This window comes from Salvia hispanica, chromosome 3 (genome assembly GCF_023119035.1).
Source record: "Salvia hispanica cultivar TCC Black 2014 chromosome 3, UniMelb_Shisp_WGS_1.0, whole genome shotgun sequence".
Taxonomy (NCBI): Eukaryota; Viridiplantae; Streptophyta; class Magnoliopsida; order Lamiales; family Lamiaceae; genus Salvia; species Salvia hispanica.
Window position 1 is genome coordinate 52,072,440 of NC_062967.1, and position 27,861 is coordinate 52,100,300.

Consider the following 27,861-nt stretch of genomic DNA (forward strand, 5'->3'; position numbering starts at 1 on the left):
CGTTCTTGACATAATGCTCACCATGAAGAAGGAAACTCGACGGACATGTAACATTTTGTCACGACCGCACTTTGCTAAGGATAGCGAAAGCGGGTAAATCGCGACTAATGGGAGGGATTAAAGAGACGGGGAAAGAAACGGGGAAAGAACTTGTGAATATGCCCGAAGGCCAAGTCGATCATATCATAGAATAGAAGTCAAATGTACCATTACATGGTCTTAGAACTAGAATAAACATTACATCAATAAATCAGAGTTCGAAGGTGAGATTCTAAGATGTCTCACTTCACAAAAGAGCAGCGGAATAAGTCCATACTAGACGACTTCGTGTATGAAGACACGAATCGTGAAAAGATCCACTTGATTATTTAGTAGCATCGACTCCGATCATTTCTCCATCCTCTTGACGTTCAACCTGCACATTTATAAATACATGCAGGGCTGAGTACATGAATACTCAGTGGACACATGCCGAAAACAAAACATACAATATATAGTTGTCATCCATCCACAGTATCGCACGGGGTTTTTTTTCTTAAAAGGCCCGAGCATACTAAATTCTCTGTGAGCTAAAAGTCTGACTGCAGTCTAAGTTCTTTTGGATCCTCGCCTTATCTGAGAATCGTGTACCGTGAAGGTGGCCACCTTCAACGGACACATCGCCGGCCAACAGCTGATGGCTCACGGCTCTCGTGCACATTATTCCGAACAGGATTTGCGGTCCTATTGGGAACCGAATTCGTTAAACTCGGGCTGGCATCGCCAAAACCCACGGGCTATTACCCCAACAGATAGGCCTCAAAACAAACATTTTATGGCATGACAACAACTTTAAAATAATCACTGCTTCATTTTGAGAAAAGATGATTTTTCATAATTTCACAAATATTTGCTTTATATCCACACTATAGTGCTGGATATTAATAGAAAGCCCACCTGATATGCTTATGTCTCAACTCAATTACTCGCTTTGGCCTCACTCGCCCTCGAACAATTTATCCCTTGAAAATAAATAGCGTAGCACGCTAATTAATACTTGAATTATTTCTCTTTAGAAAGAATGCATGCATCCTATTGGATAGCACCTATATCTTAGTCTCGGCCTATAGGATTTTTCTTAATCCTACCTCGGCTTTACTACTCTGCAGAGTTTATTTATTCTCTTTATTAACTTGGAGAAATTCTATTTTTCTCTAACTTAAATATTCGGGCACTTATTAACAAGAATAGGAATTCTTGGAAAGTCTCTTCAAAATCCTTCTCTTCGGATTTTTCTTAAGGCCGCCCATGGCGTCGCGGGGCGACGCCGGTCGGCTTTCGCGTCTCCCACCTAAATACTTTCCTTTCTCGAAGTTTAAATAATTTATTTAGACATTTATTTCTCGACTTGTGAGCTCCAACCCAAATATTTTCCACCTCCGGAAACTTAGTAATTATTTGGGAATTAATTTATTGCTCCATCTCAAATCCTTAAATAAATTCCAACTCTTCATAATTAATTTCTTGGCTCAAAGTCCACTGCATTCACTTACTTAAATACTAGAGCCCAACTTAATTAAATTAAAGTCTCTTCTTACTGGCCCAACTCCTCAATTTACCTATCTCGGCCCAATCAACTCAAGTGGCCCAACAAGATAGAAATGGGAACCCAAAATACTCTTCTCCCATCGCCATTCCTTGAAATCGAAAATGGAGAACCGACAGCGGTGGCTTCCTCTCTCTCGCCCGATTCTCGGCGAAGTCGCCGTCCCCTGCGTCGCCGGCGCGCCTCCTCACCGATTCACATCTCAATCCTCAACGATCCGCCATCCCTTCACTTTCCCCCAAATTTTCGAGGAGCGAAGGAGTAGTGGTGCTCTGGTTTCAAATTCGGCTTCTCCGGCGGTTCATGCCAAACGCCGGCACCGCCGGAGGATTGTGGAGTTTCGCCAGCGATTGCCCACGTGCCGATCTCCACTTCGCGCCGCGAGTCGCGGCTCTCTTCCTCTCGCCGCTCGTCGCTCGCTTTTCAGGCCAGCACCGCCGTCGTCGCCGTCGTCACGCCGCGCAGCTCCGGCGTGCAGAGGCGTTGCCCGCGTCGCCTCCCGCGGCAGGGTCGCCGATCGATGGGGAAAGGCATCGCCTTTCGTCCTCCGCCAAGCGTGGAACCCGAACCTAGCATCACCCCCGCCGTCAGCCGTGGCGAGTGACGCCGCCGGTCGATCCTCCCTTGCTGCGCCGGCGCTTGCTTCCTCGCCGGTCCGCCTCCCCGTCTAAGCTAAGTCACCCTTCCCTTTCCCCTTTACTCATTCCTTTGAGTTATGGCAGTGAGTGCTTGATGGAAAACTTGATGGGGCATTTGTTGTTTTCATAGATTAATTCTTGAGAGCTTATGGGATTGGTGATTTGTTGTTGTTCTTGCGATACACGTTGTTGGTTCATGACTGCTTTAGCTACTGCCTTGATGTTGTCCTATGAATCTAAGTTCTCATGACTTGCTCAAGCTATTGTGCAACACTATTGATCTAAATTCTTGGCTAAGTGTTGGTAACTCTACATGATGCAAGTTTGGTTGTTGGTGTTGAGGTACTTACCTCACTTGGTGGTTCCTCTTGCTTGTTGGCTGCCCTCCTTGCTCCTCTTCCACTCCTTGTTGGTTTCGAATTTTTGTGGAGGAAGAGAAGGCAGGGGCTTTCCTTTATGTAGCCATGGTTCTTGGCTTTTTTGGAACTGTTCTTGGCGGCTCCTAAATTGATATGGGGCTGCTATTCTTGAGCTACTAGTTGGCTCTCTTTTGAGCTTTGTGACTATGCTTTTCATGCCAAATTGATGCAATTTTTGGATGACATCCTTGGCTGTATTTTCAGCCTTGGTGTAAGGAGGGATCTTGCTTACTCCCTTTTAGGCCTAGATGATGACTTCATCCCTTGTCTACTATTGTCTCTATTGCTCTATGTGGAGAATTGGGGATGTCTCGGTCCTTGGGCATATTTTTTTTTGATTCCATGGCAGCAATGTGATGTCTTGATCATCACTTATACCTTATTGGTGAAAGCCAAAATCCTTGCTCTTTTATTGGAATTTTTTTAACCTCTTTGGTGGCTATTTTTTTGTAGGTTTCTTTGGTGTAGCTTGGCTATCAAGGTGGTGTAGAAGTCGAGAGAGAGGAAGAGATGATCTTCCTCAAGATCCTCATGATCCTCTTCTTGGAAAGATCCAAATGTTGGTTTGGAAACCATAGTCATACTTTCCATTTTCATGTAATTTAGAGTCTCTAGAGAAGAGTTGTAATATAAGAGTGTATTGTCACTTTCACTTATGTAAGTACTATGTGAATAAATTCTTCGACATTCTTGTGTAATTTGTTCCTCAATTATTTATCTAATAAAAGCATAGCTTTACTTTTATCCTTGACACAAAATTTCTTTGCACTTTATTTCATCCACGAAAAATACTTGCATTACTCCAAATTCGAAAATTACAACCACGACTACGATTACACAGCTTCTAAAAAGGAATTAATTAAGCTACTAAATCCGATTTATCTCGAAAGAAGGGAACGAAATTCCGGGGCGTCACACATTTTCCCGTCTTGGTTCTTGATGACCGCCGCACAAGAGCTCCAGACTAGAGTGGGTATTGTTGTCACCGAGGATGAGTTGGCCAAAAGAATGGTTATAATGGTTATAATGCACATGCTTTATTGTATGCTCAAAGTTGTGGTAAAGACGTTTGGAGCACAATGGGATCAGGACAACAAAATTATCGTCGCTAATGACGAGGTTTGGGTGAAGATCATGAAGGTGCTCTTGCATTTAATTGTGTTTATCATGTTGTTATGTTGATGATTTCATCTATTTAATTTTGTTTTTTGGTGTGTGGTAGTATGATTGGTTTGTCAGCGCGTACTATCACCACGACGAGCCTGAATATACGAAGCTAGCATTCTTGTTTGGCTTAGCAGATGTGAAGGTCGAGCATGATGTGAAGGTGGAGCGGCAAAATGAGGTTGTCATACGTTCAAATGACACGGACAAGTTTCCTAGTGATGATCCATACACCATCAAGACTACTGAGGTGAATGAGGAGGTGAACTCTCCGGACATATTCCCCCCACTACCGGTGAGCCGCAAACTATTTGATGATGTTCCTCCACCGAACGACAATGAGTTCACCACCGACCAAGGCATATGCTTCATAGACTTTGCTCCCGATGGACAGCTTCACACACGCTTTGAAAAGAGTCGGTCCTTACCTCCGCCTCATGCTATGAAGGCATCTTGTCCCGATGGTGCGCTAGGTGAAGCTGGCCCCTCAAGCAAGTCAACTCATGCTAGCTCACTCTCTTCAAAAAGTTTTAAACCTAGTGGCGGAAATAGCTGCAAACGAAATGAAAATTGGAATTGACGCCACCACCGACTCCCTTACCAAAGTTGGCAAGGATACAGATGATACTGTTGTGGACAAGGTAATTGTAGTGAGTAATGCTACCATAAAAAAGACGATAGGGGTTGATGTTGATCGAGAGGCTATTGAGACAACAATAAAAGCTGTTTTTGGATTAGCTAAAGAGTGTTACTTTTGGCTGGAATATTAAGATAAGATTGTTCGACCATTGTACCGGAATATGCGCTTGGGCAACTACACTCTTCATGTTGATAAAGGTGCGACTATTAGAGTTACAATTTGAGTTTGGGCGCTATTCAGGCGTACCACATGCCAAAACGTTTTACTGGGATGATGGTTTTTGTGAGTTCCTTGGCATGGGATTGAGCGTTTGAGGCAGACCGTTGGGATCCCTACTAAATATGCCCATTTTTACTCTGATCTGGTCCCAGGGTTCAATTATGCATGTTATCGGTCGTGATTCAAGTCTGAAACTGAAACTGAAACTGCAGGGATAACAATTAAACTTGTCCATATTAACTTTTGAAACAGTAGTTGGTCGCAATTATGAATGTTATCGGTTGTGATTCAAGTCTGAAACTGCAGGGATAACATGAAAACTTGTCCATATTAACTTTTGAAACAGTGGTTGGTCAGATGTTGTTCAATATTTTTGCAAAGATGCATAGTATTAGTCACTCTAAAACTTTTCTATTTTCTCACTTTATGTACCTATTTTCGAAAAAAAAACTTGTGCTAGCTCATGCGTATCGAACTCACCAAAACCTTGATATCCTCAAAATGTAAGGCATCCGTAGGTTGTTGAAGGGGTAAGGAAGTAAGTCCAATAACTTCACTGATAGTATTATGTGGATGAGGACTGCTTTAATTTGGTTTTGAAGGCCCTAGAAATGTAGGAACTATGGTGCGTGTTTTACAACTTTTGTTGTTGTTGGTCGACAACTGATGCATCACATCATGGTGTTAATTTTCAACCTTGTAATATATACTGGTTTTTTTAAACTTTTGTTATCGGTATTAGTGGCTGCACTGAAAAATATTTGGGCATTAATCTCAATGTCGTGTGTGAATATACATGAAAACCATTCGCCTCCACCAAAAAAATGTTAATAACTACTATATTTACATTCAATAGCATCCATCTTCGTAGGCTACAGAAAATGATAATATTGATAAGGATCATTTATATATAATTTAGGTACAAAATATGTTGGGGGCTTTCAGAACCGGGTAACAATTCCATAAAATGAAAGAGGCCCCAACCAGCTAGATGATTCAATGTCTACCAAAATATTCACAGCTGACACATGCACTTGCTGCCACAATCACATATAATATAAAACATACTCCCTCCGTCCATAAAAAATAGATCACACTTACCATATTTGGCCGTCCACAAAAAATAGATCACAGCCATTTATGAAAGATTCCCTCTTACTTTTTCTCATTCTCTCTTACTTTTTTCTCCTTCTCTCTTCTTTTTCTCATTCTCTCTTACTTTTTTTCTCTTCTCTCTAACTTTACCAATTCTACATTAAAACTCGTGTCATACACAAAGTGATCTATTGTTTATGGACGGAGGGAGTATTATAGTAGACCACACAGCTTCACTTCAATTGCTGAATCACCCAAGTACAAGGCTCTATTAGATGAACATTTTCACATATCCAAGACGAGCGGATTCTGGCATATCCATAAAGAACTACAGACGCTCTGTGATTTCTCACTAAGAATGTCACAAAGTTCATACCTTTCTACAAGTGTTAGTCCATCAATGGTGCCGAGTTTATCAAACACCTCCATCTGTGCCTTGCCCATGTCAAACTCGTACCAAATCCTAGCAGCGATAACCTCAAGGTGGGAGTTAGTCTAAACATGAAGGTTTGCAAGAAACTTCATAAATTCAACATCAGTGGAGACGCTCTTCCGCTTAGGAGTTTTTCGGAGTGGAAGTGCGGCGCTAATCAGTACCTGAGCTCAACTTTTGCAGATCAGGTTGTTCCCCAATTGGAGTGCTTTGTTCAGCCAGGATGTCGTCCATACAATGGTGGTAATCATTTTCGTTGCACTCACTTCCCAAGGTTTCTTGGGGACGAGCTCACGCAGCAGCATCAGCGAAGTCTTCAGCCGTATTTCCATGTGCTCAGTCCTTGCCAAAAATAATTTTCCATGTCTCCAAAAGGGCCAAGACTTCATCTGCATGAACTTGGCATGCTTGTCAGCCTACACACACAGAGGGATTATACATTCAACTAACCACAAGCAAAAAGTTAAACCTAAATCGTATTCAAATGCTCATTAGCAACGAGTTAAGGAATAGCACATTCAGAATTTGCTCCCAATGTACATCATTACAGTCAATTTTAAAATCCCCATGTGGATTGAAGCCAACCCCAGTTCGTGCCAAGAAATTTTGGAAGTAACATGTGGTGTACCCCTGAGATCCGAGTTGGGGAATTCAGCGCGAATATGGTATTTGATTTTCAAGAGATAACCAGCGCGAAACCCATTGTCCGATTTCCAATCCCGGGCAACGAGTTCAGCCAAGGTTGTTGCGAGTATCTCTTCCTCGCGTAATGTCCAGATCATTCGTGAACGATCGCCCTTCTTGAACTTCGCCATCGCCCGCTCAGTTTCACCTGCTCATTATAACATTTACACATCAACAAGTCAACATATCAAAACCTGAATAATCATGATACATCTGAGTTATTGTTTCGTATTATGAGATAGAACAAATCGTTACTACCAGAACCGATCCCAGAGCTCACGACTACACGATTCATGATAGACATTTTGCTGCAAAGAAATTACAGTTAAAACCCCAGCATAACACAAACAGCGGATTGGACGAATGCATATTGCTGGCACTTATTTGAATTCGTACCCAGAGTCACAAATGTCAAAATTTAGGGCATCGATTTGAAAAAATGAATTGAAATAAATTAACTTGAAATTTTGTAGTCAACCTTAACCAATAGGTATAATCCAAGATTAACATCATAGAACTCAAGAAATGTTGATTATCAAACACAAATGAGTAAGCAAAGTGTGGTGATCAAACTTCCGGAGAGGGAATTGAACGGGGAGGGGGGAAGATTAAGCTAAAATCAATAGGATTCGCGCATACCTTGGTGTGGTTTGAATCTCGGCTTTGATCTCCTCAGGGACGTTTGAAGAGCATCTGTCGCTGAAAATTTAGAAATTTGCCGCCCAATTTTTTCACTTTAGCGGGGAAGATGAGAATTATTCAATTGTTAGATGGGGTTAAATTGGTCAAATTGTAATAAGCACTTATTAAATGAATTATTTAATTCACCAAATCTGGTGTTATTCCTTGAAAACTAAACCCCTAATAATCTTCCTACGGCGGGCCATGATGCTTCAAATCTAATGTTGTTATGAAATATTGGATATTAAATCAAACAATTAATATTATCACATATTCTACCCCACAAAATACATGTCTTGTTTTTTTAAACAAGCTCGTCGTCTATTATTAATTTATTTACTGTTACAAAACCTTTTCGACCACAAGGCCTAGGTTTATCATGCATGCATGACTGATATCTCTTGATGGAATTAACTTGTACTGTATTAATTATTTTGAGAAGTCTTGGAAATCAAAGTAGTTTATGGATGCATATTAATTACCTTAATAAACTAAAATTTGCAAATTGTTGGTGCAACTATATTGGTACGTACCAAGTGATATTATTATAATTATCGGTTATCACAGAGGCTACAATGACTTAAATATACTTAGATCTTGAACCACTAAAACTTATAATTTGATACAAATTTGTGTTTTGTGGTTGAAGGCATACAATATGTGAAAACTAAGTGGGAAATAATCAATACAAGAAAGTAGAAACATTTGATATTAGTAATACAAATTTGATCATTGTGCTTTTTCTGATATGTTTTACGTATAAAGGCATTTTTGGCCTATAACTATTTAATAAAAAAAAATTTGCAAATTGTTGGTGCAACTATATTGGTACGTACCAAGTGATATTATTATAATTATCGGTTATCACAGAGGCTACAATGATAAATATACTTAGATCATGAACCACTAAAACTTATAATTTGATACAAATTTGTGTTTTGTGGTTGAAGGCATACAATATGTGAAAACTAAGTGGGAAATAATCAATACAAGAAACATTTGATATTAGTAATACAAATTTGATCATTGTTTACTTTTCCTGATATGTTTTACGTATAAAGGTATTTTTGGCCATAACTATTTAATAAAAAAACAAATTGATTGGTTCAAATTTTATATAGAGACTATGTTGTTTGCAATTGGTGAGGAAATATATTCCAGATAAGTGGAATTTATCCAAATATATAGGTTGATTATGAGAGATTTAACCATATATAACTAACGATATTATCAAATGACATATGTATTATTTACATATTAAAAAATTAATTTTAAAAATTTGCATGGTAAATTATGAACCACTAGATCCTAGCTAGAAATTAGTGGTTTGATAATAGTTAGCAATTACTCGCATATCCCTATATATATAACTAAGATCAATTCTTAATTATTAAATTTGAATTTCTAAGGATTGAAATAACGCCAAGTGGATTATATTTTAAATTTTAAAAAATTATTAAATAAATTTGAAAGGGTAATGATATTAATTCTTATATATATAATCATTTTCTCTCTTCTCAAATAATTATCTCAAAACCTTAGGACATGTTCGGTTAACATGATATAGGCAAAAATAGGTCCATTTCTAATGAATTCTGGTTGTTCACTTACTTAGATACAGATGAAGGCCTGCACCTGCACTGGTCCCTTAACAATTGGGCTTATGTAACTAGTTTGAGGTGGTTTTGTAGTCTTACTTCATCAGATATCAAGAGTAAACAATTTGAAGTTACTAATATATCCCCAACCACTTACTCCCTATTCTTTTCGCCCATTAACCCTTATTGTGGATTGTTTCGTCATTTTATTTTTCAATTCCTCCCAAATACAGATTAACCGTCCAAAACTGGACAAGAAAAAACCACCCAATTTCAAAAATAGTTAGCCGAACACATCCTAAATTTTCAAAAGTCTCTCTATTTAAATTATTTTTTCAAAAAAAAGTACTATATCAAATTAAAGGAATTTATTAGGTACCTAATGAGATGTCAATTGGTTCGGACGGTGATGGGATGGTGAAATTAGATATTTTTATTTTGATTTTTCGTATATGTTGATAAGCAGTTTTATTTCAACAAATGCATGAAAAAATATCAACATAATGTATGTATAATATTAATATACTTGTGCTGATATATTCCTGTATTTGTGTTGAAATATTCATATCATTGTATTAATATTTTTAATACACTTTTAAAATCACAAAAACTACTGAATATGGTGTAGTTTTTAACAAATTGATGACTTTATTCTTTGTTGATATTTTTTCTACTTTTTATTAGAATCCGTAAACTTTAGTCTTAATCACTTATTTTAAGATTTAATAGTGTAGGATCGGTACTAGTCATAGTAGAATACTAATATATGCGTTTTAACATTAGCCTAAATTTGTTACCCAGGTTCGAAATCGTACTACGTGCTCCATTTCTGTAGCTACTCTTGTTTCTAGTTTTTTAAATGATTCATATTTTTCACTTTTATAGTAAACTTTATTTTTTCAAATGACATATTTATATTAGTCTTTATAATTTTCATTCTCTTCAAAATAATGTGATTGAATTACTTTTTATTTTTCAAATTTAGAATTACAATTTTATATCAATTCTTAATTTTATCAAACAAAAGGTTTTAGAATATCACAATATGATAATTACAATTTATTTATATAGAACTACGATTACGATACAATTGCAAGTCTATTAGTATAACAATTAGTATTTGATTTGAATAAAATTATTTGAAAGATAAACAATAGAGTGAACTATAAAAATGGTCCTTAGACTATGAGTTTATCTCGCTCATAGTCCCTGGACTTTAAAAATATCGTCAGACATCCCTGGACTAAGGGTTTATCTCGAAAAATGGTCCTTTTTTTATTGTTTTCGGTTGAAAATACCCTTTTGGGGGATTTGAGCAGTTTGGTCTTTTTACACTTTTAACATTTTAAATTTGATATTATTTCAGTTATGTACTAAATCTGATATTATTTCAAAATTAATTTCTTCTTCCCTTTTGTCATCCTTCACTTTGTTTCTTTATTTCAATATTAAATTTAATTTTATAAAATTAAGTTTTAAATTTTAATTTTTAAATATCAATAAATTTTTTTTAATTAAAACTATTAATTCATGGACACTATAAATATTGATTAAAACTATTAATTTTTGTTATTTAATATAATATTCAGCTGAATTGAAGAAGTACAGAAAAATAATATTAATCATGATGGAAAAATAAGAGTTATTCTATTTAGCCTTCGTTCGGTTGTTATAATTTCTTGTGATTATATATTATGAAGTTGACTAAAAATTTGATCCTACTAAAAATTTTATATACGAGTATTTTTGTTGAAATTTTCTAGTAAATTTTTATTGTTATCAAATTAATAAACGAAAATTATATTAGTCTTATATTAGATGCATATTTATTTTAGAATAATTTGTGTTATATGATCTATTTATGATTAAAGCTATTAAATATTGATTAAAACTAAGGCGTTGTCGTACCTTATTGATTATATATTAGACACTATCAATTATTGATTATGACTATTAATTTTTGTTATTTAATAATTTTTATAATTAAAAAAAATAATTGATATTTAAAAATTGAAATTTAAAATTTAATTTTGTAAAATTAAATATAATATTGAAATAAAGAAACAAAGGGAAGGATGACAAAAGGGAAGAAGAATGATAATTTTGAAATAATATCAGATTTAGTACATAACTGAAATAATATTAGATTTAAAATGTTAAAAGTGTAAAAGACCAAATTGTCCAAACTCCCAAAACCTCTCAAAAGGGTATTTTCGACCAAAAACAATGAAAAAAGACCATTTTCGAGATAAACTCTTAGTCCAAAGATGTCTGACAATATTTTTAAAATCCAAGAAAATAGGTGAGATAAACCCATAATGCATGAAACATTTTTTAGTTCACTCTAGACAATAGTAGGCCCAAATATTTGGTACAGTTCCATGAGAGTATATTTTGATACTTAGCTAAAACATTCACTATTATAATTTTATTAGTATTTTATTCAGCCAAGTATAAACTAGTATTGGGATAGTAGTATCTAAAATAGTTGTCAATTTACTAATAGCCTACTATACATATATAATATGAGTCATGATGAATTGCTAAATTTTTTTTAAGTTAGTCAATTTTATTAACTCATTAACGCAGTGTATTAAAAATGTCAATATAATGATATTAAAATATTAATATATAATTTTGTTGACATTTTAATGTACTGTGTTGGCATTTTAATGTCAACGTGTTAACATTTTTAATACACTACGTTGACAAGTTAGAAGAGTTAGCAACTTAAAAAGTTAGGAATATAACATACCCCTAATATAGTACTCCCTTTGTCCTACATAAACAGTCACACGTCACACTTGCGTTTCTGCACTCGTTTTGTAAAAATAATAATAAATAGTTAAACTGGAAAAATAGTAAAGTAAGAGAGGGAATAATGTAAAGAAGACTCTTCTCTACCTTATTCTCTCTCTTATTTTACAGTCTTCTTTACATTATTCCCTCTCTTACTTTACTATTTTTCGACTTTAACTATTTATTACTCTCTCCATCCACGATAAATAGAGCACATTTGCCATTTTTGGTTGTCCACAAATAATAAAGCTTATTTATAAAAGGAAAGTTTTCAACAACTTTTCTTACTTTTTTCTCTTCTTTCTTACTAATAATATGAACCTCATATTTTATTATTACTACATCTCTATTATTTTTTTTTCCTTCGCTCTTACTTTACCGATTCCATATTAAAACCTTTGTCATTTACAATGTGTCCTATTTTTCTTGGATGGATGGAACATCATTTTTACAAAATAAGTGCAGAAACGCAAGTGTGACAGATAATGCGGAACGGAGGGAATATACTATTGCACATTTACAATGTGAAAGCAAAATAACTCAAAAGCTTGATTTGAACGGTGAATCAATCATCGAGAGCTTAAAAAAATATGGAGTGGTTAGGAGTGTGATTGGGAGGAATTTGTTTTGTCATTCTAAGTTAAGTTTGTGATGTGGGATCGATAGAACAATTCTTGTATAGATTTTTGGGTTATATTTTTTTTATACATTTAAAAAGACTAAAAAAAAAGTTAGAAATAACGAGCATTCTAACGTATAAAAAAGATTCGACGTGCTACCAAAAACAACAAAGTAACTATTGACAAAAAAAAGGTTACAAAACCAAAAAAAAAAAAAAAAACTTGGGTTATACTCCCTCCGTTCCATAGTAATGGAGGCAAAACTTTTTGGCACGGAGATTAAGAAAAATTATGTTAGGTGAATTAAGTAAAGAGAGAATAAAGTGGAAAATGAAAAAGGTAGAGAGATGAAGATAGAAAAAAGTAAGAGAGAGTAAAGTAGATGTGGAAAAAATGTGTTGACTTTTACTAAAAAGGAAATGACTCTATTACTATGAAACGGACGAAAATAGAAAAACGTTGTTATTACTATGGAACGGAGGGATTACATATTAATTGTAAGCTTGTGCAACAAGTGAATAAAATAGTCTAATCGAAGCTTCAAAGCATCTCTATATATGACAAATTTCTTGGCCAAATAATTTTAATCTACATGAAACAGAAACTTCAAGAGGGAAAGTCATGTAGAGGATTCTTGTGGACAACCTGGATAATATTGACCAGGTAAAATAAGAGCAATACTATAAATGAAGCTATGTAATTTTTTTTATTAAATCTTAAATGAAACAAAAAAAATCCGAGTGAATGGAATGGGAAATGAGTTCCACTTTTGAAATACTTCACAAAGTTCCATAACTTCTAGCTCCAAGAATGGATCTCATGATTCATCAAGGGGTAATAGCGCAGTTGGCAGCGCGGAGCTGTAGTGACCTTGAGGACACGAATTCAAACTCTGTCACCCGCTGGAATACTGTTAGTATGTCTTGAATCCGTTATAGTTTGCCGCTAGCTAGTCAGTGAGTTGGGGGGTCAAGGGGGGCGACGCCCCCTTGCCATGGGGTCCGGGGGCGCGGAGAAGCCCCCGCGCCCGACGCTATGACATGTTTATGTTTTAGGTCATAATTTTGTATTGCCCTAGCCCGTCGTCTGTGTGCCTATTTATATAGAAGTAGAGCGCATAACTCTGTAATCTGAAAACACTCTGAATAATATCTGTTCTCCGTTTCCGCCCGTGGACGTAGCCAACGCAACGTTGGTGAACCACGTAAATCTGTGTCTTCTTTACGTTTCTGTTTATCTCGATTACACAATTGTTCTATTCTGTCACAGCAAATACTCTGAGAACATGCAAACCCAATTGACCAAGATTAATCGAATTCCGACAAAGACAGATTCAATACACTTATACACCCGTTGTCAAAACAAAAAATGAATCCCCAATACAAGCTGATTACACTCGGCCCAAATATCAAATAAGCTATTTTTTTTGTTAAACAATATGATAGCTTCTACAAGCTGATTAATGGCGTATTACGTAGCTTCAACAAATTCTTTAACCTACAACTAAATGCAATCTACAACCTGCGATCTATTTTTATATAGACACGGTATACATGTAATTCAACCATATTTTAAAATTAAAGAACTACATAGTCTATAATCTAATTGAGATTAGAGACCAACAACGAGACTAAATAGTTCATATACTAGTAGTAATAATTTTTTGCAGTTCAACCGAAAATCAGCCAAAACAAAAAAAGTTAAATTAAATGAAAATGATTAATTAAATGGAAGAGAGAAATAAAACTCAAATTCCATAAAATGCCCTCAGATATTATGCTCAGGGCCGGTCGCATCGATAGACTAATCAGTAAATATTACTTATTCGATACCCATTTCAGTCAAATCACAAAAAAAGATAATATCACGAATTTGTTTAAAATAATTGAAACTGTAAAATAAGTATATGTATTAAAAAAAATAGAAAAGAAAATTAGTTCTTCTCTTACCTCTTCTTTCTGAGAGAAATTACAAGATTTGATTCCACATTCAATCTCGCATTTACGACGTCGTTCCACGTGCGCTCCAAAAATCCTCTCTTCAGATCTGCTGATGTAATAACCCTTCCAATTTACCCAATTTGTTGCGATTCGTGATTTTTCCGATTGGCAGAGAAGATCTATGGATTCGGATGAATTCCGATCGATTTTGTCGAGATCGGGAGTCGGAATTTGGGCGCTGATTGACGCGGCGATCGGAGTCGCCAGCTCCGACTACGGCGAGGAGCTGCGCAGCCGGAGAGACGGAATCGTCGAATCGCTCTACGCATCCGCGGGGCAGCTGTGCCGCAGCTGCGGCGGCGGCGGCGGCGGAGAAGCCGATCAGGATCACCGATTTTGCAATCGCGGCAGCAAAATTGATTACAGCAGCGACGACGTTGACCACAAGGATAATGATAGCAATAAGAAGAATAGCGTTGCTGTTGATGATGATAGGAATATGAATGCGGATTTTGGTAAGACTGCGTTGACTCCGGATTCAGATCATCTGAATCTTAACGACGAAGAAGGCGAGGTCGATCCGTATGCTGGATTGTTTGATGACGATGAGCAGACCACAATTTTCAGCATCAAAGAGCAGCTCGAGGATCCACAGCTGGTTAATTTTTAGCTTTATGTGATTTTCCACTTTAGCTTTGATCGGTTAAATTCTTAGCTTATTTTTTAGTTTTGGTGTGTAGAGTGAAGAAGCTGTGGTGGAGTTGCTGCAGACTCTTGCAGATATGGATATCACATTCCAAGCTCTCAAGGTGGAAATCAATGTTTATTTCTAGCTGAAGAAATATCAAAATTGGATAAACTTATCCATTTAATAGTGTTCAAGGATGAAAAAAGAAAACTGTGCTTGATTTTATTTGTAGGATACTGATATAGGAAGACATGTGAATCGACTGAGGAAGCATTCTTCGAGTGAAGTTCGTAGATTGGTGAAGCAGCTTGTTAGGTTCTCACTTTCCCCCAAAGAACTAAAAAAGCCCTTTTTGGGGAAGAAATAGAGTTTTTAGAGCTTGATTGAGTTTAAACTTGTGTTTCTTGTTTTGGAAATTTGGTCTTTTGTGTATTTGAATGCAGAAAATGGAAGGAAACTGTGGATGAATGGGTTAAGGTGAACCAGCCACAAGCAACTACTGCAAATCTCATTGGTAAAATTTTCTCTGTTTCAAAATTAGAAACTTGTTTCTATGTATAGTAGTGACTGTGGATAAGCTATGTTAGTAAACTATATTAGATAGGAATAGTTTGTGTGGATGAATTAATATGAAAGTAAAGAAGAGATTCATTATGTTGATATATTGGTGGTGGTGGTCGTGGCAGCTGATGTGGACTCACCTCAGCAGAACATACCCAAAAATCAACAAAATGGCCATCACCAGGTGAATTGATAATCGTTCCACTCTCTTAAGTTTTTGGAGAAAAATCAGAAAATAAAAGATAAAAGGAAACAGAAATGAGAAAAGAATGCAGAAAGGGAAAAAACCGCCTTTGTAGCATATCTGTTGTGCTCCTAAAGTTTCTTGGTTTCTTTGTCGCAGGTCCCCGATTTTGGGTACTCCCCAAATCCCCGGAGTGAGTACTGAGCTTCTTAAACCAGTATTTTCCTTTTTCAGGTTGAGTAGTTTTCAGACATTATTTTGTTTTTGTTAGATGGGGGTCCGACTCCAGAAAGGAATTATGCGGAATATGAGCCGAAACCTAAGCCATCTCCATCTGCAGCAGCTCGGAGGGAAGCTCCATCAAGGCCTCCACAATCAGTTTCTAAATCTTCCTCTGCTCCCCCTCCTAATGTACCAATTTGAATCTTTTACTATGTCTTTTGATTCTTTCTGATCTTATTTAGTGATTCATATGTGGTTTTTGTTTGGAATGGGAAGCAGAAATTCCGATACTCTTCAATTCTTTACATTGTGGAATTCACACACTTTGAATTGATGATTTGTTCTGACTGATGTAATGTGATTTTGTAGAGAGCGCAAAGGGAAACTGTTGTAGACGACGAGAAGCTGAATTCAGCAAGAAGACGGCTTCAAGAGAACTACCAAGAAGCTCAGAATGGTCTGGTTTCTGATTTGTAACTTGGAAACTATAATAGTTGTAGTAGTAGTATTAGTAGTAATGCTTATGCTAATCCGATCCTGATGCATTTTTTTACTCATGAAGCCAAGAAGCAACGAACGATCCAGATGATGGATATTCATGAGATCCCTAAACCAAAGAACACCTTTTTTGCCAAGAACAAGGGTGGCTTTCAGGGGAGGCACCATCGATGATATGCTATTTTTGTCGTGATCTTCTTCTTTCCTTTCCGCATTGTACCATAAAAATGGGATGCCAATTATCCGAGGGGCCTCCAAAGAAGCAGTTGGTTCGCCTCTCGGGCAACATTTCGTGTTTATTACAAACAAACAGAAGTTATATATGAACTGGTGATTTTGGAGATTGAAATAGTGGTACATGTCTGTCTTAAAAGCTTTTGGTTGACGAATGTTAGGTTTAGCTTTTGCAATTATAGAATAATAATAGACGTATGTCTAAAAGTATATTGACATATTAGAGAGAAGAAGTAGTAGGTATAATTCATTATTTCACAAAGTACAAAAATACTAGTACTATAATACAAGAGATTAAATCAGATTAGGTCATATAACCAATGTGAGATAAGGCTACCAAAGGAAGAAGACGATAAGGTTCTTTGATATATACTCCTTCCGTTGTCATTAAATGTTCATTTTTTCTTTTTCGTCCGTCCACTAATAAATGTCTCATTTTACTTTTACCATTCATCAAGTGGTCATCATATTCCACTAATTCACTACTCACATTTTATTACAAAATCTAAATAAAAAATATGACCTACTTTTCATTAACTTTTTTCCCATTTTCTTTAACAAAATTAAATAATTTCTTAAAATATAAATCGATTAAAATAAGACATGACGAAGGGTGTACAAGCTAAGAAGGACTCGATTTTATCCAATGGATTCTTAGCGAGTTCAACAAGGCCTACACATTTTGGGTTGGAAGGGAAGAAGAGGGAATCCACTTATACAGAATGGAACTCCTATTAGTAGTAAGTACTATTATTTTAAAAAGAATTACACCTCTAATAAATTCAATCTAACTCATATAGTTGTATTAGTATAAATTCAACTTAAGTCATCTTTAATAAACATAGATCTAACTAAGCTCTAAGGAATCTATTTTTAGAGTCCGCATATTGAAAAAACATATTTTAAGTTGCTTTGTAACGTATAATTTTATTCCCTGGGCAAAGAAAAGTAGGTTGTGGGACGGTTGTTTCGAGATTCTGAAGGGATGGTGGTAGCGGCGATGTGCGGACAGGTGGGAAGGGTAGCTGACCCTTCTATGGCCGAGCTTCTTAGCTTGAGAGGTGTTGAGTTGGGTCAAAAGAGAGGGATGGAATGAGATGGAGTTTGAGGTGGATACCCAAACGGTAGTTCTCGCGGTGACAGGGGTACAGAAGGATGAATCCATCTTTGGGGCAGTGGTAGGAAATTGTCGTCAGCTTTTGAAAGAGGTATCTGGATCCTCTATGAGGTTTGTAAGGTGATCAGCGAATCAAGTTGCTCATACGCTTGCTCGGGCATTGGGTCTAATAGCAAGATTGGTTAAATTGCATTCCAATTTTTATTCTCAATGTAGTCGTAATGGATTTGATTGAATAATATATTACATTTGGGGTAAAAAAATTAAAAATAAATTATTTATCACATGATTTTTTATTTTCTTTTTTTTTTTATTATATGCAAAGGAAATCGTTATTCTAGATTGTAGGCTAAATGTCATATTGATAATAAAAAAATCATGCAGTAAGTTTTACGGGCTAAATAAATCTATTCTACAATCTATTCAAATGATTTGGAGAATATTAATAGAAGTGAATAATGCTAAGTGATGAAAGATAAGTGAAAACGGAACGCAAATTTGCAACTAAAATGATGTTACTATTAAAAATAAATTATTTTCAAGTTTTTCATTTTAGTAGATGTATTTTGTATGAATATATTCACTTTATAAAAAAATCTAACTTATACTTTAGGCTCAACAGTATCATTTAGAATCCGTACATTGTCTATCCATTAATGTACAGTGTTTATTTCCAAATAAAGTTTATGTCTACAGATTATTCACAGTTAATTCTCTAATTTTATAAGTCTCACCCTAAAGTTAAAATTTTTTTGTTTTAGATGTGTTTCGATTGTCTATTGGGAAGTTTTACAATCACTTCATAGTGAAAAGTTTATATGGTGTGGTGATTTTTTATAGATAATCATTTGAGAAAAAGAGTGTGTTCAATTATAATGGTACTACTATATTTTAGTTATACTCCTAAGATAACGTTGAAATACAAGATTGAAGTAACTTGATTGAGACAAATCATAAAGAGGCCAAGGACAATAGAACTAGGGCCAAATTATATAAATTGTTCCGATTAACATCTCTAAAATTTGAAGCTATAACTTTGTTGATCGATGAAATTCAAATTATGATATAGTTCATGTATCCAAATACTTTCATTTGATTATAAAAGCATAAAAATACTCCGGAGATTATAATATAATGAGTACCTGCACCAACAATTAAATTTGTGTACCACATTATATCATTACATTATATCATTGCCAAGCCAAAAGATAGAATGGTTAATGTAAAAAATAATGATCTTGGATTTGCGTGTACCCTAACACGCATTTAAATAAAAGAAATAACGATCGTAAATTAATTACTAGTATATACTCTATGTGTTTCCTTTTCAAGAGGAGCATTTTTAGTTTTTAAAAGAGTAAATGAAATGAAAATGCGGAACAAATAAACTCTATTGCTTTTACTTATATTAATTAGTCAGCTCAAAGTTAATTACAGATTAGCGAAAAACATTCTCACTGTAGTCTGTATCGCAGAGGAACACTCTCTCCGCATTGCAGTGCGCTCAGCGTGATCATCTCTCTCTCTCTCTCACACACACACACACTTTCGCGCTCAAATAGTTTGTTGCATTGAATTGGCGATGTATATATGTATATCATCTCTCTCTCCTCCATAATTCTAAGTTTATAGTTGCTTTGGAGGCGTCTCTGCGAATTCGCCGAACTGATTCACGATGTTTTACTCTCATCAGCTCTTAGCTCGCAAAGCTCCACTCGGCCAGATATGGTGACGACCTTCAACTCCTTTTCTTCCAATTTTGTACTCCACTTGCTATACATTTTTGCTACCGAATGATTTTCTATCAACTATCAACATACAGAAATTTATATCGTCGAATTCTGCTATTTGCACTCTGTTTTTATTTTCGCGGTATTTGTTTCTCCACTGTTCAACTTTGGGTTGCTTTTGGCTAGGAATTCGGATCGTCGATTATTTATTGCATCTGTGATTTTCTAATTTAGCTGCAGATTACTCGTTATTGTGTTTTTTTTTCCTATTTGGTGTTTCGGTGTGTGTTGTTTATTTATCAGTAATTCCAACGTTTGGTTAGGAGAATGTTGTTCTGTTGAAATACCTTTGGCTTAAGGGTGAAAATGAAATTCAAATGGTCCGCGACATTCGGGGGATTTGATTTCGAATTTTCTTTACGATTTTGTGAGTTATTATAAATTGGTGTTTTTGTATTCATGATTGAGAATTCGGTTGTTTGTGTGGATTCGTTATCAAGGATGGCGGCAACGCTGCATGCAAAGATCCACCGCCGAAAGCTTGACAAGCTTAATATTATCAAAATCTGGTAAAACTCACCCTCAAAACTCTTAAGAAAATTCGTCTCCTAGTCTAGTCTGCACCGCTAATTCCTGCTAATTTTGACACAGCGAAGAGATTTTGAACCCCTCTGTTCCAATGGCTCTCAGACTTTCTGGGATTCTCATGGGTATTCTGTTTTTTCAGTTACTCTTACTAGAAATTGTTGATGGAGTACAATATTAACATCCATTTTGAATTTATTTTTTGTAGGTGGAGTTGTAATTGTTTATGAGAGAAAAGTTAAACTACTCTACGGTAGACTTCATTTCACTGCTAATTTACTGGTTTTCAATTTCGGAGCGGAATGACTTATAATCATAACTTTCTTTTACTTATTTGGTTTATGCCGTGGTGTCGTTTTACAGATGATGTAAACCGTCTGCTGGTAAGAACATTGATTCTCTCGTTGATGCAATCAATATGTCTTCCCCCACTCCCATTTTTAGTTATGAAGTTTCTGAACCAATTTCAGAGTGGGATTGAGGAGTATGCTGTACCCGAAACTTGAATTGCTACCGTATTTGTTTTGGTCAGGTGGAAATCAATGAAGCTTGGAAAGTTAAAAGTGCTCCATCAGATCCAACAAGACTTCCAAAGGGCAAAGCTCAAGCCAAGTGAGTCTCATCCTTCTCTTTTTTTGACATTTTACTAGATGAGTGGTACTGAATCTTAAAATACTGATTAAGACAAACTTTGATGGAAATCTGATTCTGGATATTTTACGAATTGCCATCATCAACATAGCTGTTGACAGCATATTAGATGCTTGCAAAGGTAGTGCAATTAGTTAGGTGCAAGGAGCTTTTGCCTTGGTCCCTTGATTTTTTTACTTATACTGGGCTCTGCAGATTTGAATCTGTTACACTGCCACCAAATCGTAATGAGGACCTGGGGGAGGCTGACGAGTCACTTCCACATTTTAATACAGAAACCTTTACGGATTTTCATCAGACCTCCTATTTTGCTATGGTATTTTCTTTTTGCTCATCTGAACCAATATTTGTATATTGAAGGAATACATGCAAATTTATTGTTCATGTCAGTCTTCCTCTATGCCAATATTTCCACGAGTCAGCTTCCATATTGTTGCTGCAGAGACTGGATAGCTTGGATGATTCCTATCTAAACCAAAACCCTCAGGGTGATCAAGACCAGAACCACCATCAAGGTATCTGTGATACTGAATACTAGAATGTAATTTTCCTTTCGTTCAGTGTTTCCTAGGAGTAGTTGGTAAAACTCAAACTATAACTTCAAGGCTCTCTGATTTTTATTGCAGCTGAGGCTGCTGAAATTACACTAAATGATAATTATGATTCGTATCAGGCAGACACCACAACATTCATCCACTTTGAAAGGTGAAAATTGGAACTGTAACTCAAATGTCTCAGTATAGAAAACAAGTTTCGTGTCCAACAGTTTTCCTTTGTTCTTATGAATATTTTGATGCTACATTCATAAGGAAATATTCACTGACTCTAGAGCCTTTAAATAGGTTTGATGTTGAAGGGGACGAGGAGACACAATTGAACTTCACTCCACCAGAACATGTGGAAATCCCTAATATCATACCATCTCCACCTCATCAAGAGGAGCTCCCTAAGTGTAAGGAAATAATGAGTATTTTCAGTAACCAGATATAGTGAATAGTTGGACTATATGGGGGATTTACTCAGCAATAATGTTTTATCTTCATTTGACCAAGTGGTATCAACTAATTTTGCACTTTTGCTGAGGTTGCTTAATAATTAAAATTGATTTAGATGATTTTTATGTTCAGGCATGTATTACTCCACATGTTAAAAAAGTATGCAATAACTTGTAAGATAATCCCTTATGTTGCTGTTCGAGTACCTAAATGACTGTTACAAGCAGAACGAGAACAGAAAATTAGTGTAGCCTATTTAACCTTTAGGATGTTTTACCGTGTGCAGAACATTGATTCAATTGAAAGACATAGAGGTAAACTTAGAGGAATTTAGATAAAGAAAACTGGGATATATTTCACAAAAGATAGATTGTGTTTGCAGAAGTTCAGGAATTTTCTGATTTCAGAAGAGTGAGAAATAGGGCAGTGTTTATCTAGTTGCTCTTGTTTACTTGCTGAGTTACCTGTGTCTCAGCTCTAGATCTTAGAGACCGTTGTGATGGCATATGATGCGAACCATTTTTCTACCTTTCGAATTACACCATCTGAAGGCCTCTCTCTTCTCATTATTTTAATGGTTTGGAATATGCAGCTGATGAAGTCCTGGAACGACATCATGAGGAGCAGGTCAATCAGCAATCGGCTGAAAGCATGAAAACTGATTTGGTAGTCTAATGTTTTCCTCAGAAAAGATATGGGTATCCGATATGTGTTCACTTTAAAGGTTCTCATTAATATACTCAAGCAGGATCAAAAGAGGAAGAAAGTTGTTCAAAGAAGGGCAAGGAAGCCGACAGGTCGTGTAATGGACTATGATCAAACTATCATTACTGGTCACATATATCAAAACTGGCTTCAGAATTCCACTGATATTGTAAGGGAAAGGAAAAGAAAGGTGATACTAAAGTTTCAGTTATAATAGTATACATTAACAGTTCAACATTATCATAGCAAACTCTGATATTCAAGGCAAATCAACATACAAAAGAATGCATCTTCATCTCATTATGTGTTTGCTTTTTAGCTAGCTCAAATATTCTAAGATGAATATCACTGACTCAATTTGCAGAGACCAATGGATGCCTTGTCCTTGATGAAGATAGGCACTGTCATGGAGTTGCCTTCTGTTGTACTGGTTGGGAGCTTATTTACACGTGAACTTGGACGAGTTTACTATCCAGAGCCTCTTTTGGAAATGTGGAGAAGTAGTATTCAACCACCTCCACACGATTCACCTTCTGGTTAGATTTTCTTTTGGCTCCTATATGCACAAGATTTCCTTCTGAAACAATGAAATATAACTACATCATGTTACAGGAGGAGCTTCTCGCCCTCAGCCACCAGAACCGTCATCATCATCGCCACCAGATAGAATGCATTTTCCAGAACCAGCAAGAGATGTAAAGCACCCCTACTTTCTTTGTTTATGATTCTTTGGGAAGGTCAAGGCATCATCCTTTTCTGATTACAACTATGATTTTGAAGCCTTTTGAAGACTTCCACAGTGGAGTTGGCTCACCTCCAATGAGGATTTCCGTTGAGAAGCAAAGAGCAAATAATGAGATGCCCCCTGAGGTGTTAATCGATGAGCTTAGGAACAACCTTAGGAACAATGTATTTGGAGTTGTAGACACTAATGGAGTGAGCGCATCCAAGCTCAACCTGATGGCTACCCCAGGAAATTCCAGTATGCTACATGCTCATCCATGTATTGATTTCTAGATTTACTGTCTTCAAAATAGCTACATGTGTATAATGTGCTGCAGGTGATGGAATAAGGTCAATCCCCAGTTCAGGATCGGGGCATGGTTTCTTCTCACACAACTCAGACGCCACATCAGGAAGGTGAGTTTGTCAGTGCAAGGCCATAGCATAATCCATCGGTTTTAACACATCAGTACTCGTCAATCCATAAATCTACCAAATAAAGTCATACATAATAGAATATGTATGTCTATGGTTCAGGTCGAGCAAAAAAAGACCCTTCTCTGCTTCTAAAAACAGTGGCAATGGACTTGAACCTGTAGCAGAGGATCTTTCATGGGAGCATCCTGATCCCAACTTTAAGTTAGCCAAACTATCAAAAAATGAGTTAACACCAGATTTCGGTAAACTCTTGTTTCCTTGATTTGCTTCTCCGCTGTTTCTAGCAATTAATCTCTGCTTATAAACATGTTTATTTGCAGAACTTCTGGTAGAAACTGGACCAACACAAACACAGAAGCATCCTGTCATCAATCAGCCACTAGATCAGATAACTGATTCCATCCGAGTGTAATTTTCTCTTTGAACTTTGTAGTTACAAATCCATACAGATTAGCTCCAACGTCTTGGTGTATACAGGCACTTGAAGAATCATTTTGACACACCCGGAAACGCCAAAGTCGAGTCTCTTGACCAATTAGCTTTTGGGATGAACAGAAAGAGAGCAGCATGTCTTTTCTACCAGACTTGTGGTAATTCAGCTTCCATTCGTACAATGTTGCATTATAAAACCTATGATCATATTAATGTTTGTGTTTTACTTGACAGTTCTTGCTACACGAGACTACATAAAAGTTGAGCAAAAGATGCCTTATGGTGACATACTAATTTCCAGAGGTCCAGAGATGTGAGACAAAGAAGCAGCAAGAGTAGAAACAGATACTATATATATCGAAATATATAGGAGTTGAGGTTTATCGATTTTTTATGAGATTAATTCCCTAGTCTTACTTATATATATTAGTCCTTTGAAGCTTTAGAAAGTATCCTTTTTTTGAGAGATGGCATTACTATGTTCTGAGCTATAAATTAGGGAACTCAAATTTGTTATTGCTTCATATATTCAGCAACATACAAATTATCATAAAGTTAAGCTTCTGTTTGGACAATTTTTGTGATAAGTAAGAGCAACATATTTGGCTGGAAATCGGCATAATGGGAAATTTGCACATAATCCAAAGTTGATAATTTATAGCCAGAGTTCAAATTTGTGGAAATACCAAATTTTTAAAAAAGTTGATAGTATTTCCAACCAATATCCCTTTTATAAATTTATTTAGAAGTATGATTTGGATAAAAATTTCATCGGAATTTTAATTGTACTGCATTAGATATATGATTATGAAATTGAGCAGAAGTTTTTTAAATAACCCTAACTCCAAACATTCCAATTTTCGCCGAGAAGAGAGAACATGAATTATTTTTAGGCTGTGCATAAATTGGTGCAAAACTTACTAATCTTCTAGCATTTATTTCTTTTGCAATTATCAATAATTATCAATAATGTTTGCCATCAGCATAAATCTATCAGGCGATAAATACCCCAACATCTCCAGATTTCTATCGGATCTCCGGCTATCTTAACAAAATGACAGGTCAGTTGTTGCCGCCGGTGATTTAGCATCGATTTTTTCTTAAGTTCTTGCTATTTCTCAGTGACAATTATGCATATCGATCCCAATTTGCTAAGGATTCAGTCTAATTTACCAAATCCATCACAATTTTATCAATTGCTCAGATATTGTTTCACCTCATAATTTTTTAGGGTTTTTCAGCTCAGATTTGGGGATGAAAACTCGTTCCTTGCAATGTGTTTCTGTGATATTTCTCATAAGCATCAAATCCCTCGTTCTGGCTTCGATTTATGTAAGTGATAGTATTTAATACTGAAACTTGTTAATTTGTTCAAATTTTTATGCTATGTTTTGGGATTTCTGTTTTTGAATGTCTACATTGTTGATTGAGCTGTGGTTTTCTCTTGCATTTTACCTCAGGGACAAACATGTTCTGTCGATGAATACATCGCAGAAAGCTATTTCAAGAAATACCATAGCTTTATAGAACGAGAATTTGACAATTTCATAGCAAATAAAATCCCACTAGGCTCGTGCAAATTACTCGGAGATGAAAACCTACTTATGGCGAAGAGTCTAAGTCGAAATGTGATTGGCGAAGGGTCTCATCGTTGGCTTTCTTCTTCTATGAGGCTTAAGTTTCCACGTGAATTGAAACACGAGCTCACTGCACGTTCATGTGAAGTCGTTGTCATTGAAAGGCTGCCATCTGGGGTCTTCGCTGATCCTTTCGAGCTGCAGCACTTTGTGCAACGCGGCGGTAGGTGATCACCATGATTCTAAAGTCATTTATATGAGTTTTTGAATGTGGTTTGGATTATTTGGTTAATGTCTTCTTGCTGCAGTGTTCACAGATGCAGCCGTCTTTGGTGACACGAATTTAGAGTTACCTTCTTTCCGCTCAAACCAAACCGTTGTTGAGATACATATGAGCATTGATTCTATAGTGCCTTTGAGGGATGAGGATGAGTCAGAAGTGATCCTTAAGGTTCCATTACACGCACGATATCAGGTTAGTGCACATGGAGAAAATTTTATTCATAAAACTGTCGTTTTTCATTGTTCATGTTTGCTTTTATAGATTCATAGTTTAACTAAGTTGTGCAATGATGCAAACTCTCACTTGTTCTCGCGTAGATCTCGTTTTTTATTCTAGACATGTGTTTCTGATATAAAATCCATCATTGTAATTGTGGATGTGTCAAACAAATAACCACTGTTTAGCATGCTTGTTTTAACATTCTAGAAAAATACATATAATGCGAGATATGTTGGCTTCATAAGAATCAAAACTATTCGTAAACTCACCCTTGGATGTCTATATCTGTAAATATTCCTCGATTGCTAACTAAATGAAGATTATTTGGATATTTGGATATCCCATAGAGTTCTATTCGCTTTATTTTTACACTCTCAGTATAATTTAGAGGCAAGGGACGACGATCTAGAGAAAGAATTTCTTTGTTTTTTAGCAGCGAGCCTTTGATGAAAAAGAAAAGAAAATGTAAGACGTATTTTTCTCTAATTTTTCAGCCACTAGGACATGGTTTCTCAAGGGTTGAGTTTGGGGCACCCGATATATTCACGTGCTGCAGCAGCACTGAACAAGACGCGGCTAAAATGCTCTGTCAACCCATCCCCACGAGCCTCATCCCTGACAAGAAAGCCAGTCCACTTATGTGGGAAATACCATGTGGCAACAAGGAACATGCTGCAGTTGTGTCTGCTGTTACTTTCGGGTTTGCTATCTCTACTGCATTGCTTATTGTATTGACATCTGTTTCTTACTCAAGGCAGTGAAAAGCGTCTAACCGACAACAAGGTTGCTAGTTAACCACACAGTGTTTCCTAATACTTTCTTAGTTGCTTAGACTTGAACAAGATTCATGGCCTATCCTAACTGAATAGTTTCCACTGCATATCACCATTTGGATTCTGTTGCTTGCCTGAACGAGAAGGAAACGTGCCTGAAAATGAAGGCGAAGGTGGAAGCAATGATGTTGTAAGAAGTGTGAGTTGCTTCTCCCGTTCTTGCATTTGTGAGGAGAAATATTGAATATGTGATTTTGCTATTTAACTCTTTAGTTTGTGTGATTAAGAGGTGAATGATTGAAATTATGGATGTGTGACTAGAAATAATATTTATGTATTTTGTCTCTGTTTGTTTGTTCTTTGTTCGGTTGTTTTTTACAGTGCTTTAGTTGGAAATTGAAAATAGCTTCATCTTTCAATGTATGGGCTTTGTTAAGAAGTTGAACTTCACATAATGATTTCTTTTTCTGATATAGTCTTCCAACTAATTGAAACTGAATAACAATGAAGCTCAATTTATAATTTTAAAATGAAAGGTAAATTCAAAAAAATCAACATATCAGGCTCAGTATGTTTGCATATACGCATTGTAGAATTAGAATGTAACTGATTTAGTAACCAATGTGGCATGCAAAATTGACATTAAATGACATATTTTCTAGCCCCAAATATGTTGGCTCTTTCATCTCTAGAAACTAGAAATAATGTTTTGTTAAAATAGTGGTTTCGAT

The 27,861-nt window shown here is 36.0% G+C and overlaps 3 protein-coding genes and 1 long non-coding RNA gene across 7 annotated transcripts; 3 read left to right on the plus strand and 1 right to left on the minus strand.

Moving 5' to 3' along the window:
* Positions 1 to 159: 159 nt before the first annotated feature.
* LOC125211339 lies at positions 160 to 976 on the minus strand. Its single transcript, XR_007174495.1, has 2 exons — positions 937 to 976; positions 160 to 415 (listed from the first exon to the last, which is right to left on the minus strand). It is a non-coding gene; the product is annotated as an uncharacterized LOC125211339 (long non-coding RNA).
* Positions 977 to 14,515: 13,539 nt separating this feature from the next.
* LOC125216451 (probable mediator of RNA polymerase II transcription subunit 26c) lies at positions 14,516 to 17,017 on the plus strand. The gene is made up of 9 exons (XM_048118162.1): positions 14,516 to 15,173; positions 15,256 to 15,324; positions 15,436 to 15,518; positions 15,647 to 15,717; positions 15,890 to 15,948; positions 16,108 to 16,141; positions 16,220 to 16,359; positions 16,540 to 16,627; positions 16,733 to 17,017. The coding sequence occupies exons 1-9, from the start codon at positions 14,697 to 14,699 to the stop codon at positions 16,840 to 16,842; spliced, it is 1,131 nt and encodes a 376-aa protein (XP_047974119.1). The 5' UTR covers positions 14,516 to 14,696; the 3' UTR covers positions 16,843 to 17,017.
* Positions 17,018 to 19,694: 2,677 nt separating this feature from the next.
* LOC125210821 (sister chromatid cohesion 1 protein 1) lies at positions 19,695 to 24,744 on the plus strand. The gene is made up of 20 exons (XM_048110418.1): positions 19,695 to 19,747; positions 20,250 to 20,318; positions 20,401 to 20,459; positions 20,543 to 20,587; positions 20,698 to 20,717; positions 20,867 to 20,946; positions 21,181 to 21,301; positions 21,428 to 21,500; positions 21,612 to 21,690; positions 21,828 to 21,937; positions 22,573 to 22,646; positions 22,729 to 22,875; positions 23,050 to 23,221; positions 23,298 to 23,380; positions 23,466 to 23,667; positions 23,747 to 23,825; positions 23,946 to 24,088; positions 24,167 to 24,254; positions 24,324 to 24,436; positions 24,513 to 24,744. Exons 1-20 carry the CDS (start codon positions 19,695 to 19,697, stop codon positions 24,593 to 24,595), a joined length of 1,893 nt encoding a protein of 630 aa, XP_047966375.1. The 3' UTR covers positions 24,596 to 24,744.
* Positions 24,745 to 25,117: 373 nt separating this feature from the next.
* Positions 25,118 to 27,491, plus strand: LOC125211199 (phosphatidylinositol-glycan biosynthesis class X protein). 4 transcript variants are annotated; one of them, XM_048110910.1, is made up of 6 exons: positions 25,118 to 25,339; positions 25,510 to 25,610; positions 25,739 to 26,078; positions 26,164 to 26,330; positions 26,852 to 27,140; positions 27,277 to 27,491. In XM_048110910.1, the coding sequence occupies exons 1-5, from the start codon at positions 25,333 to 25,335 to the stop codon at positions 27,116 to 27,118; spliced, it is 882 nt and encodes a 293-aa protein (XP_047966867.1). In that variant the 5' UTR covers positions 25,118 to 25,332; the 3' UTR covers positions 27,119 to 27,140; positions 27,277 to 27,491. The 4 variants fall into 4 exon arrangements, with proteins under 4 accessions (XP_047966867.1, XP_047966868.1, XP_047966866.1 ...); XM_048110911.1 differs by having other exon boundaries at positions 25,525 to 25,610; positions 26,852 to 27,491; XM_048110909.1 differs by having other exon boundaries at positions 25,119 to 25,339; positions 26,852 to 27,491.
* Positions 27,492 to 27,861: the final 370 nt, after the last annotated feature.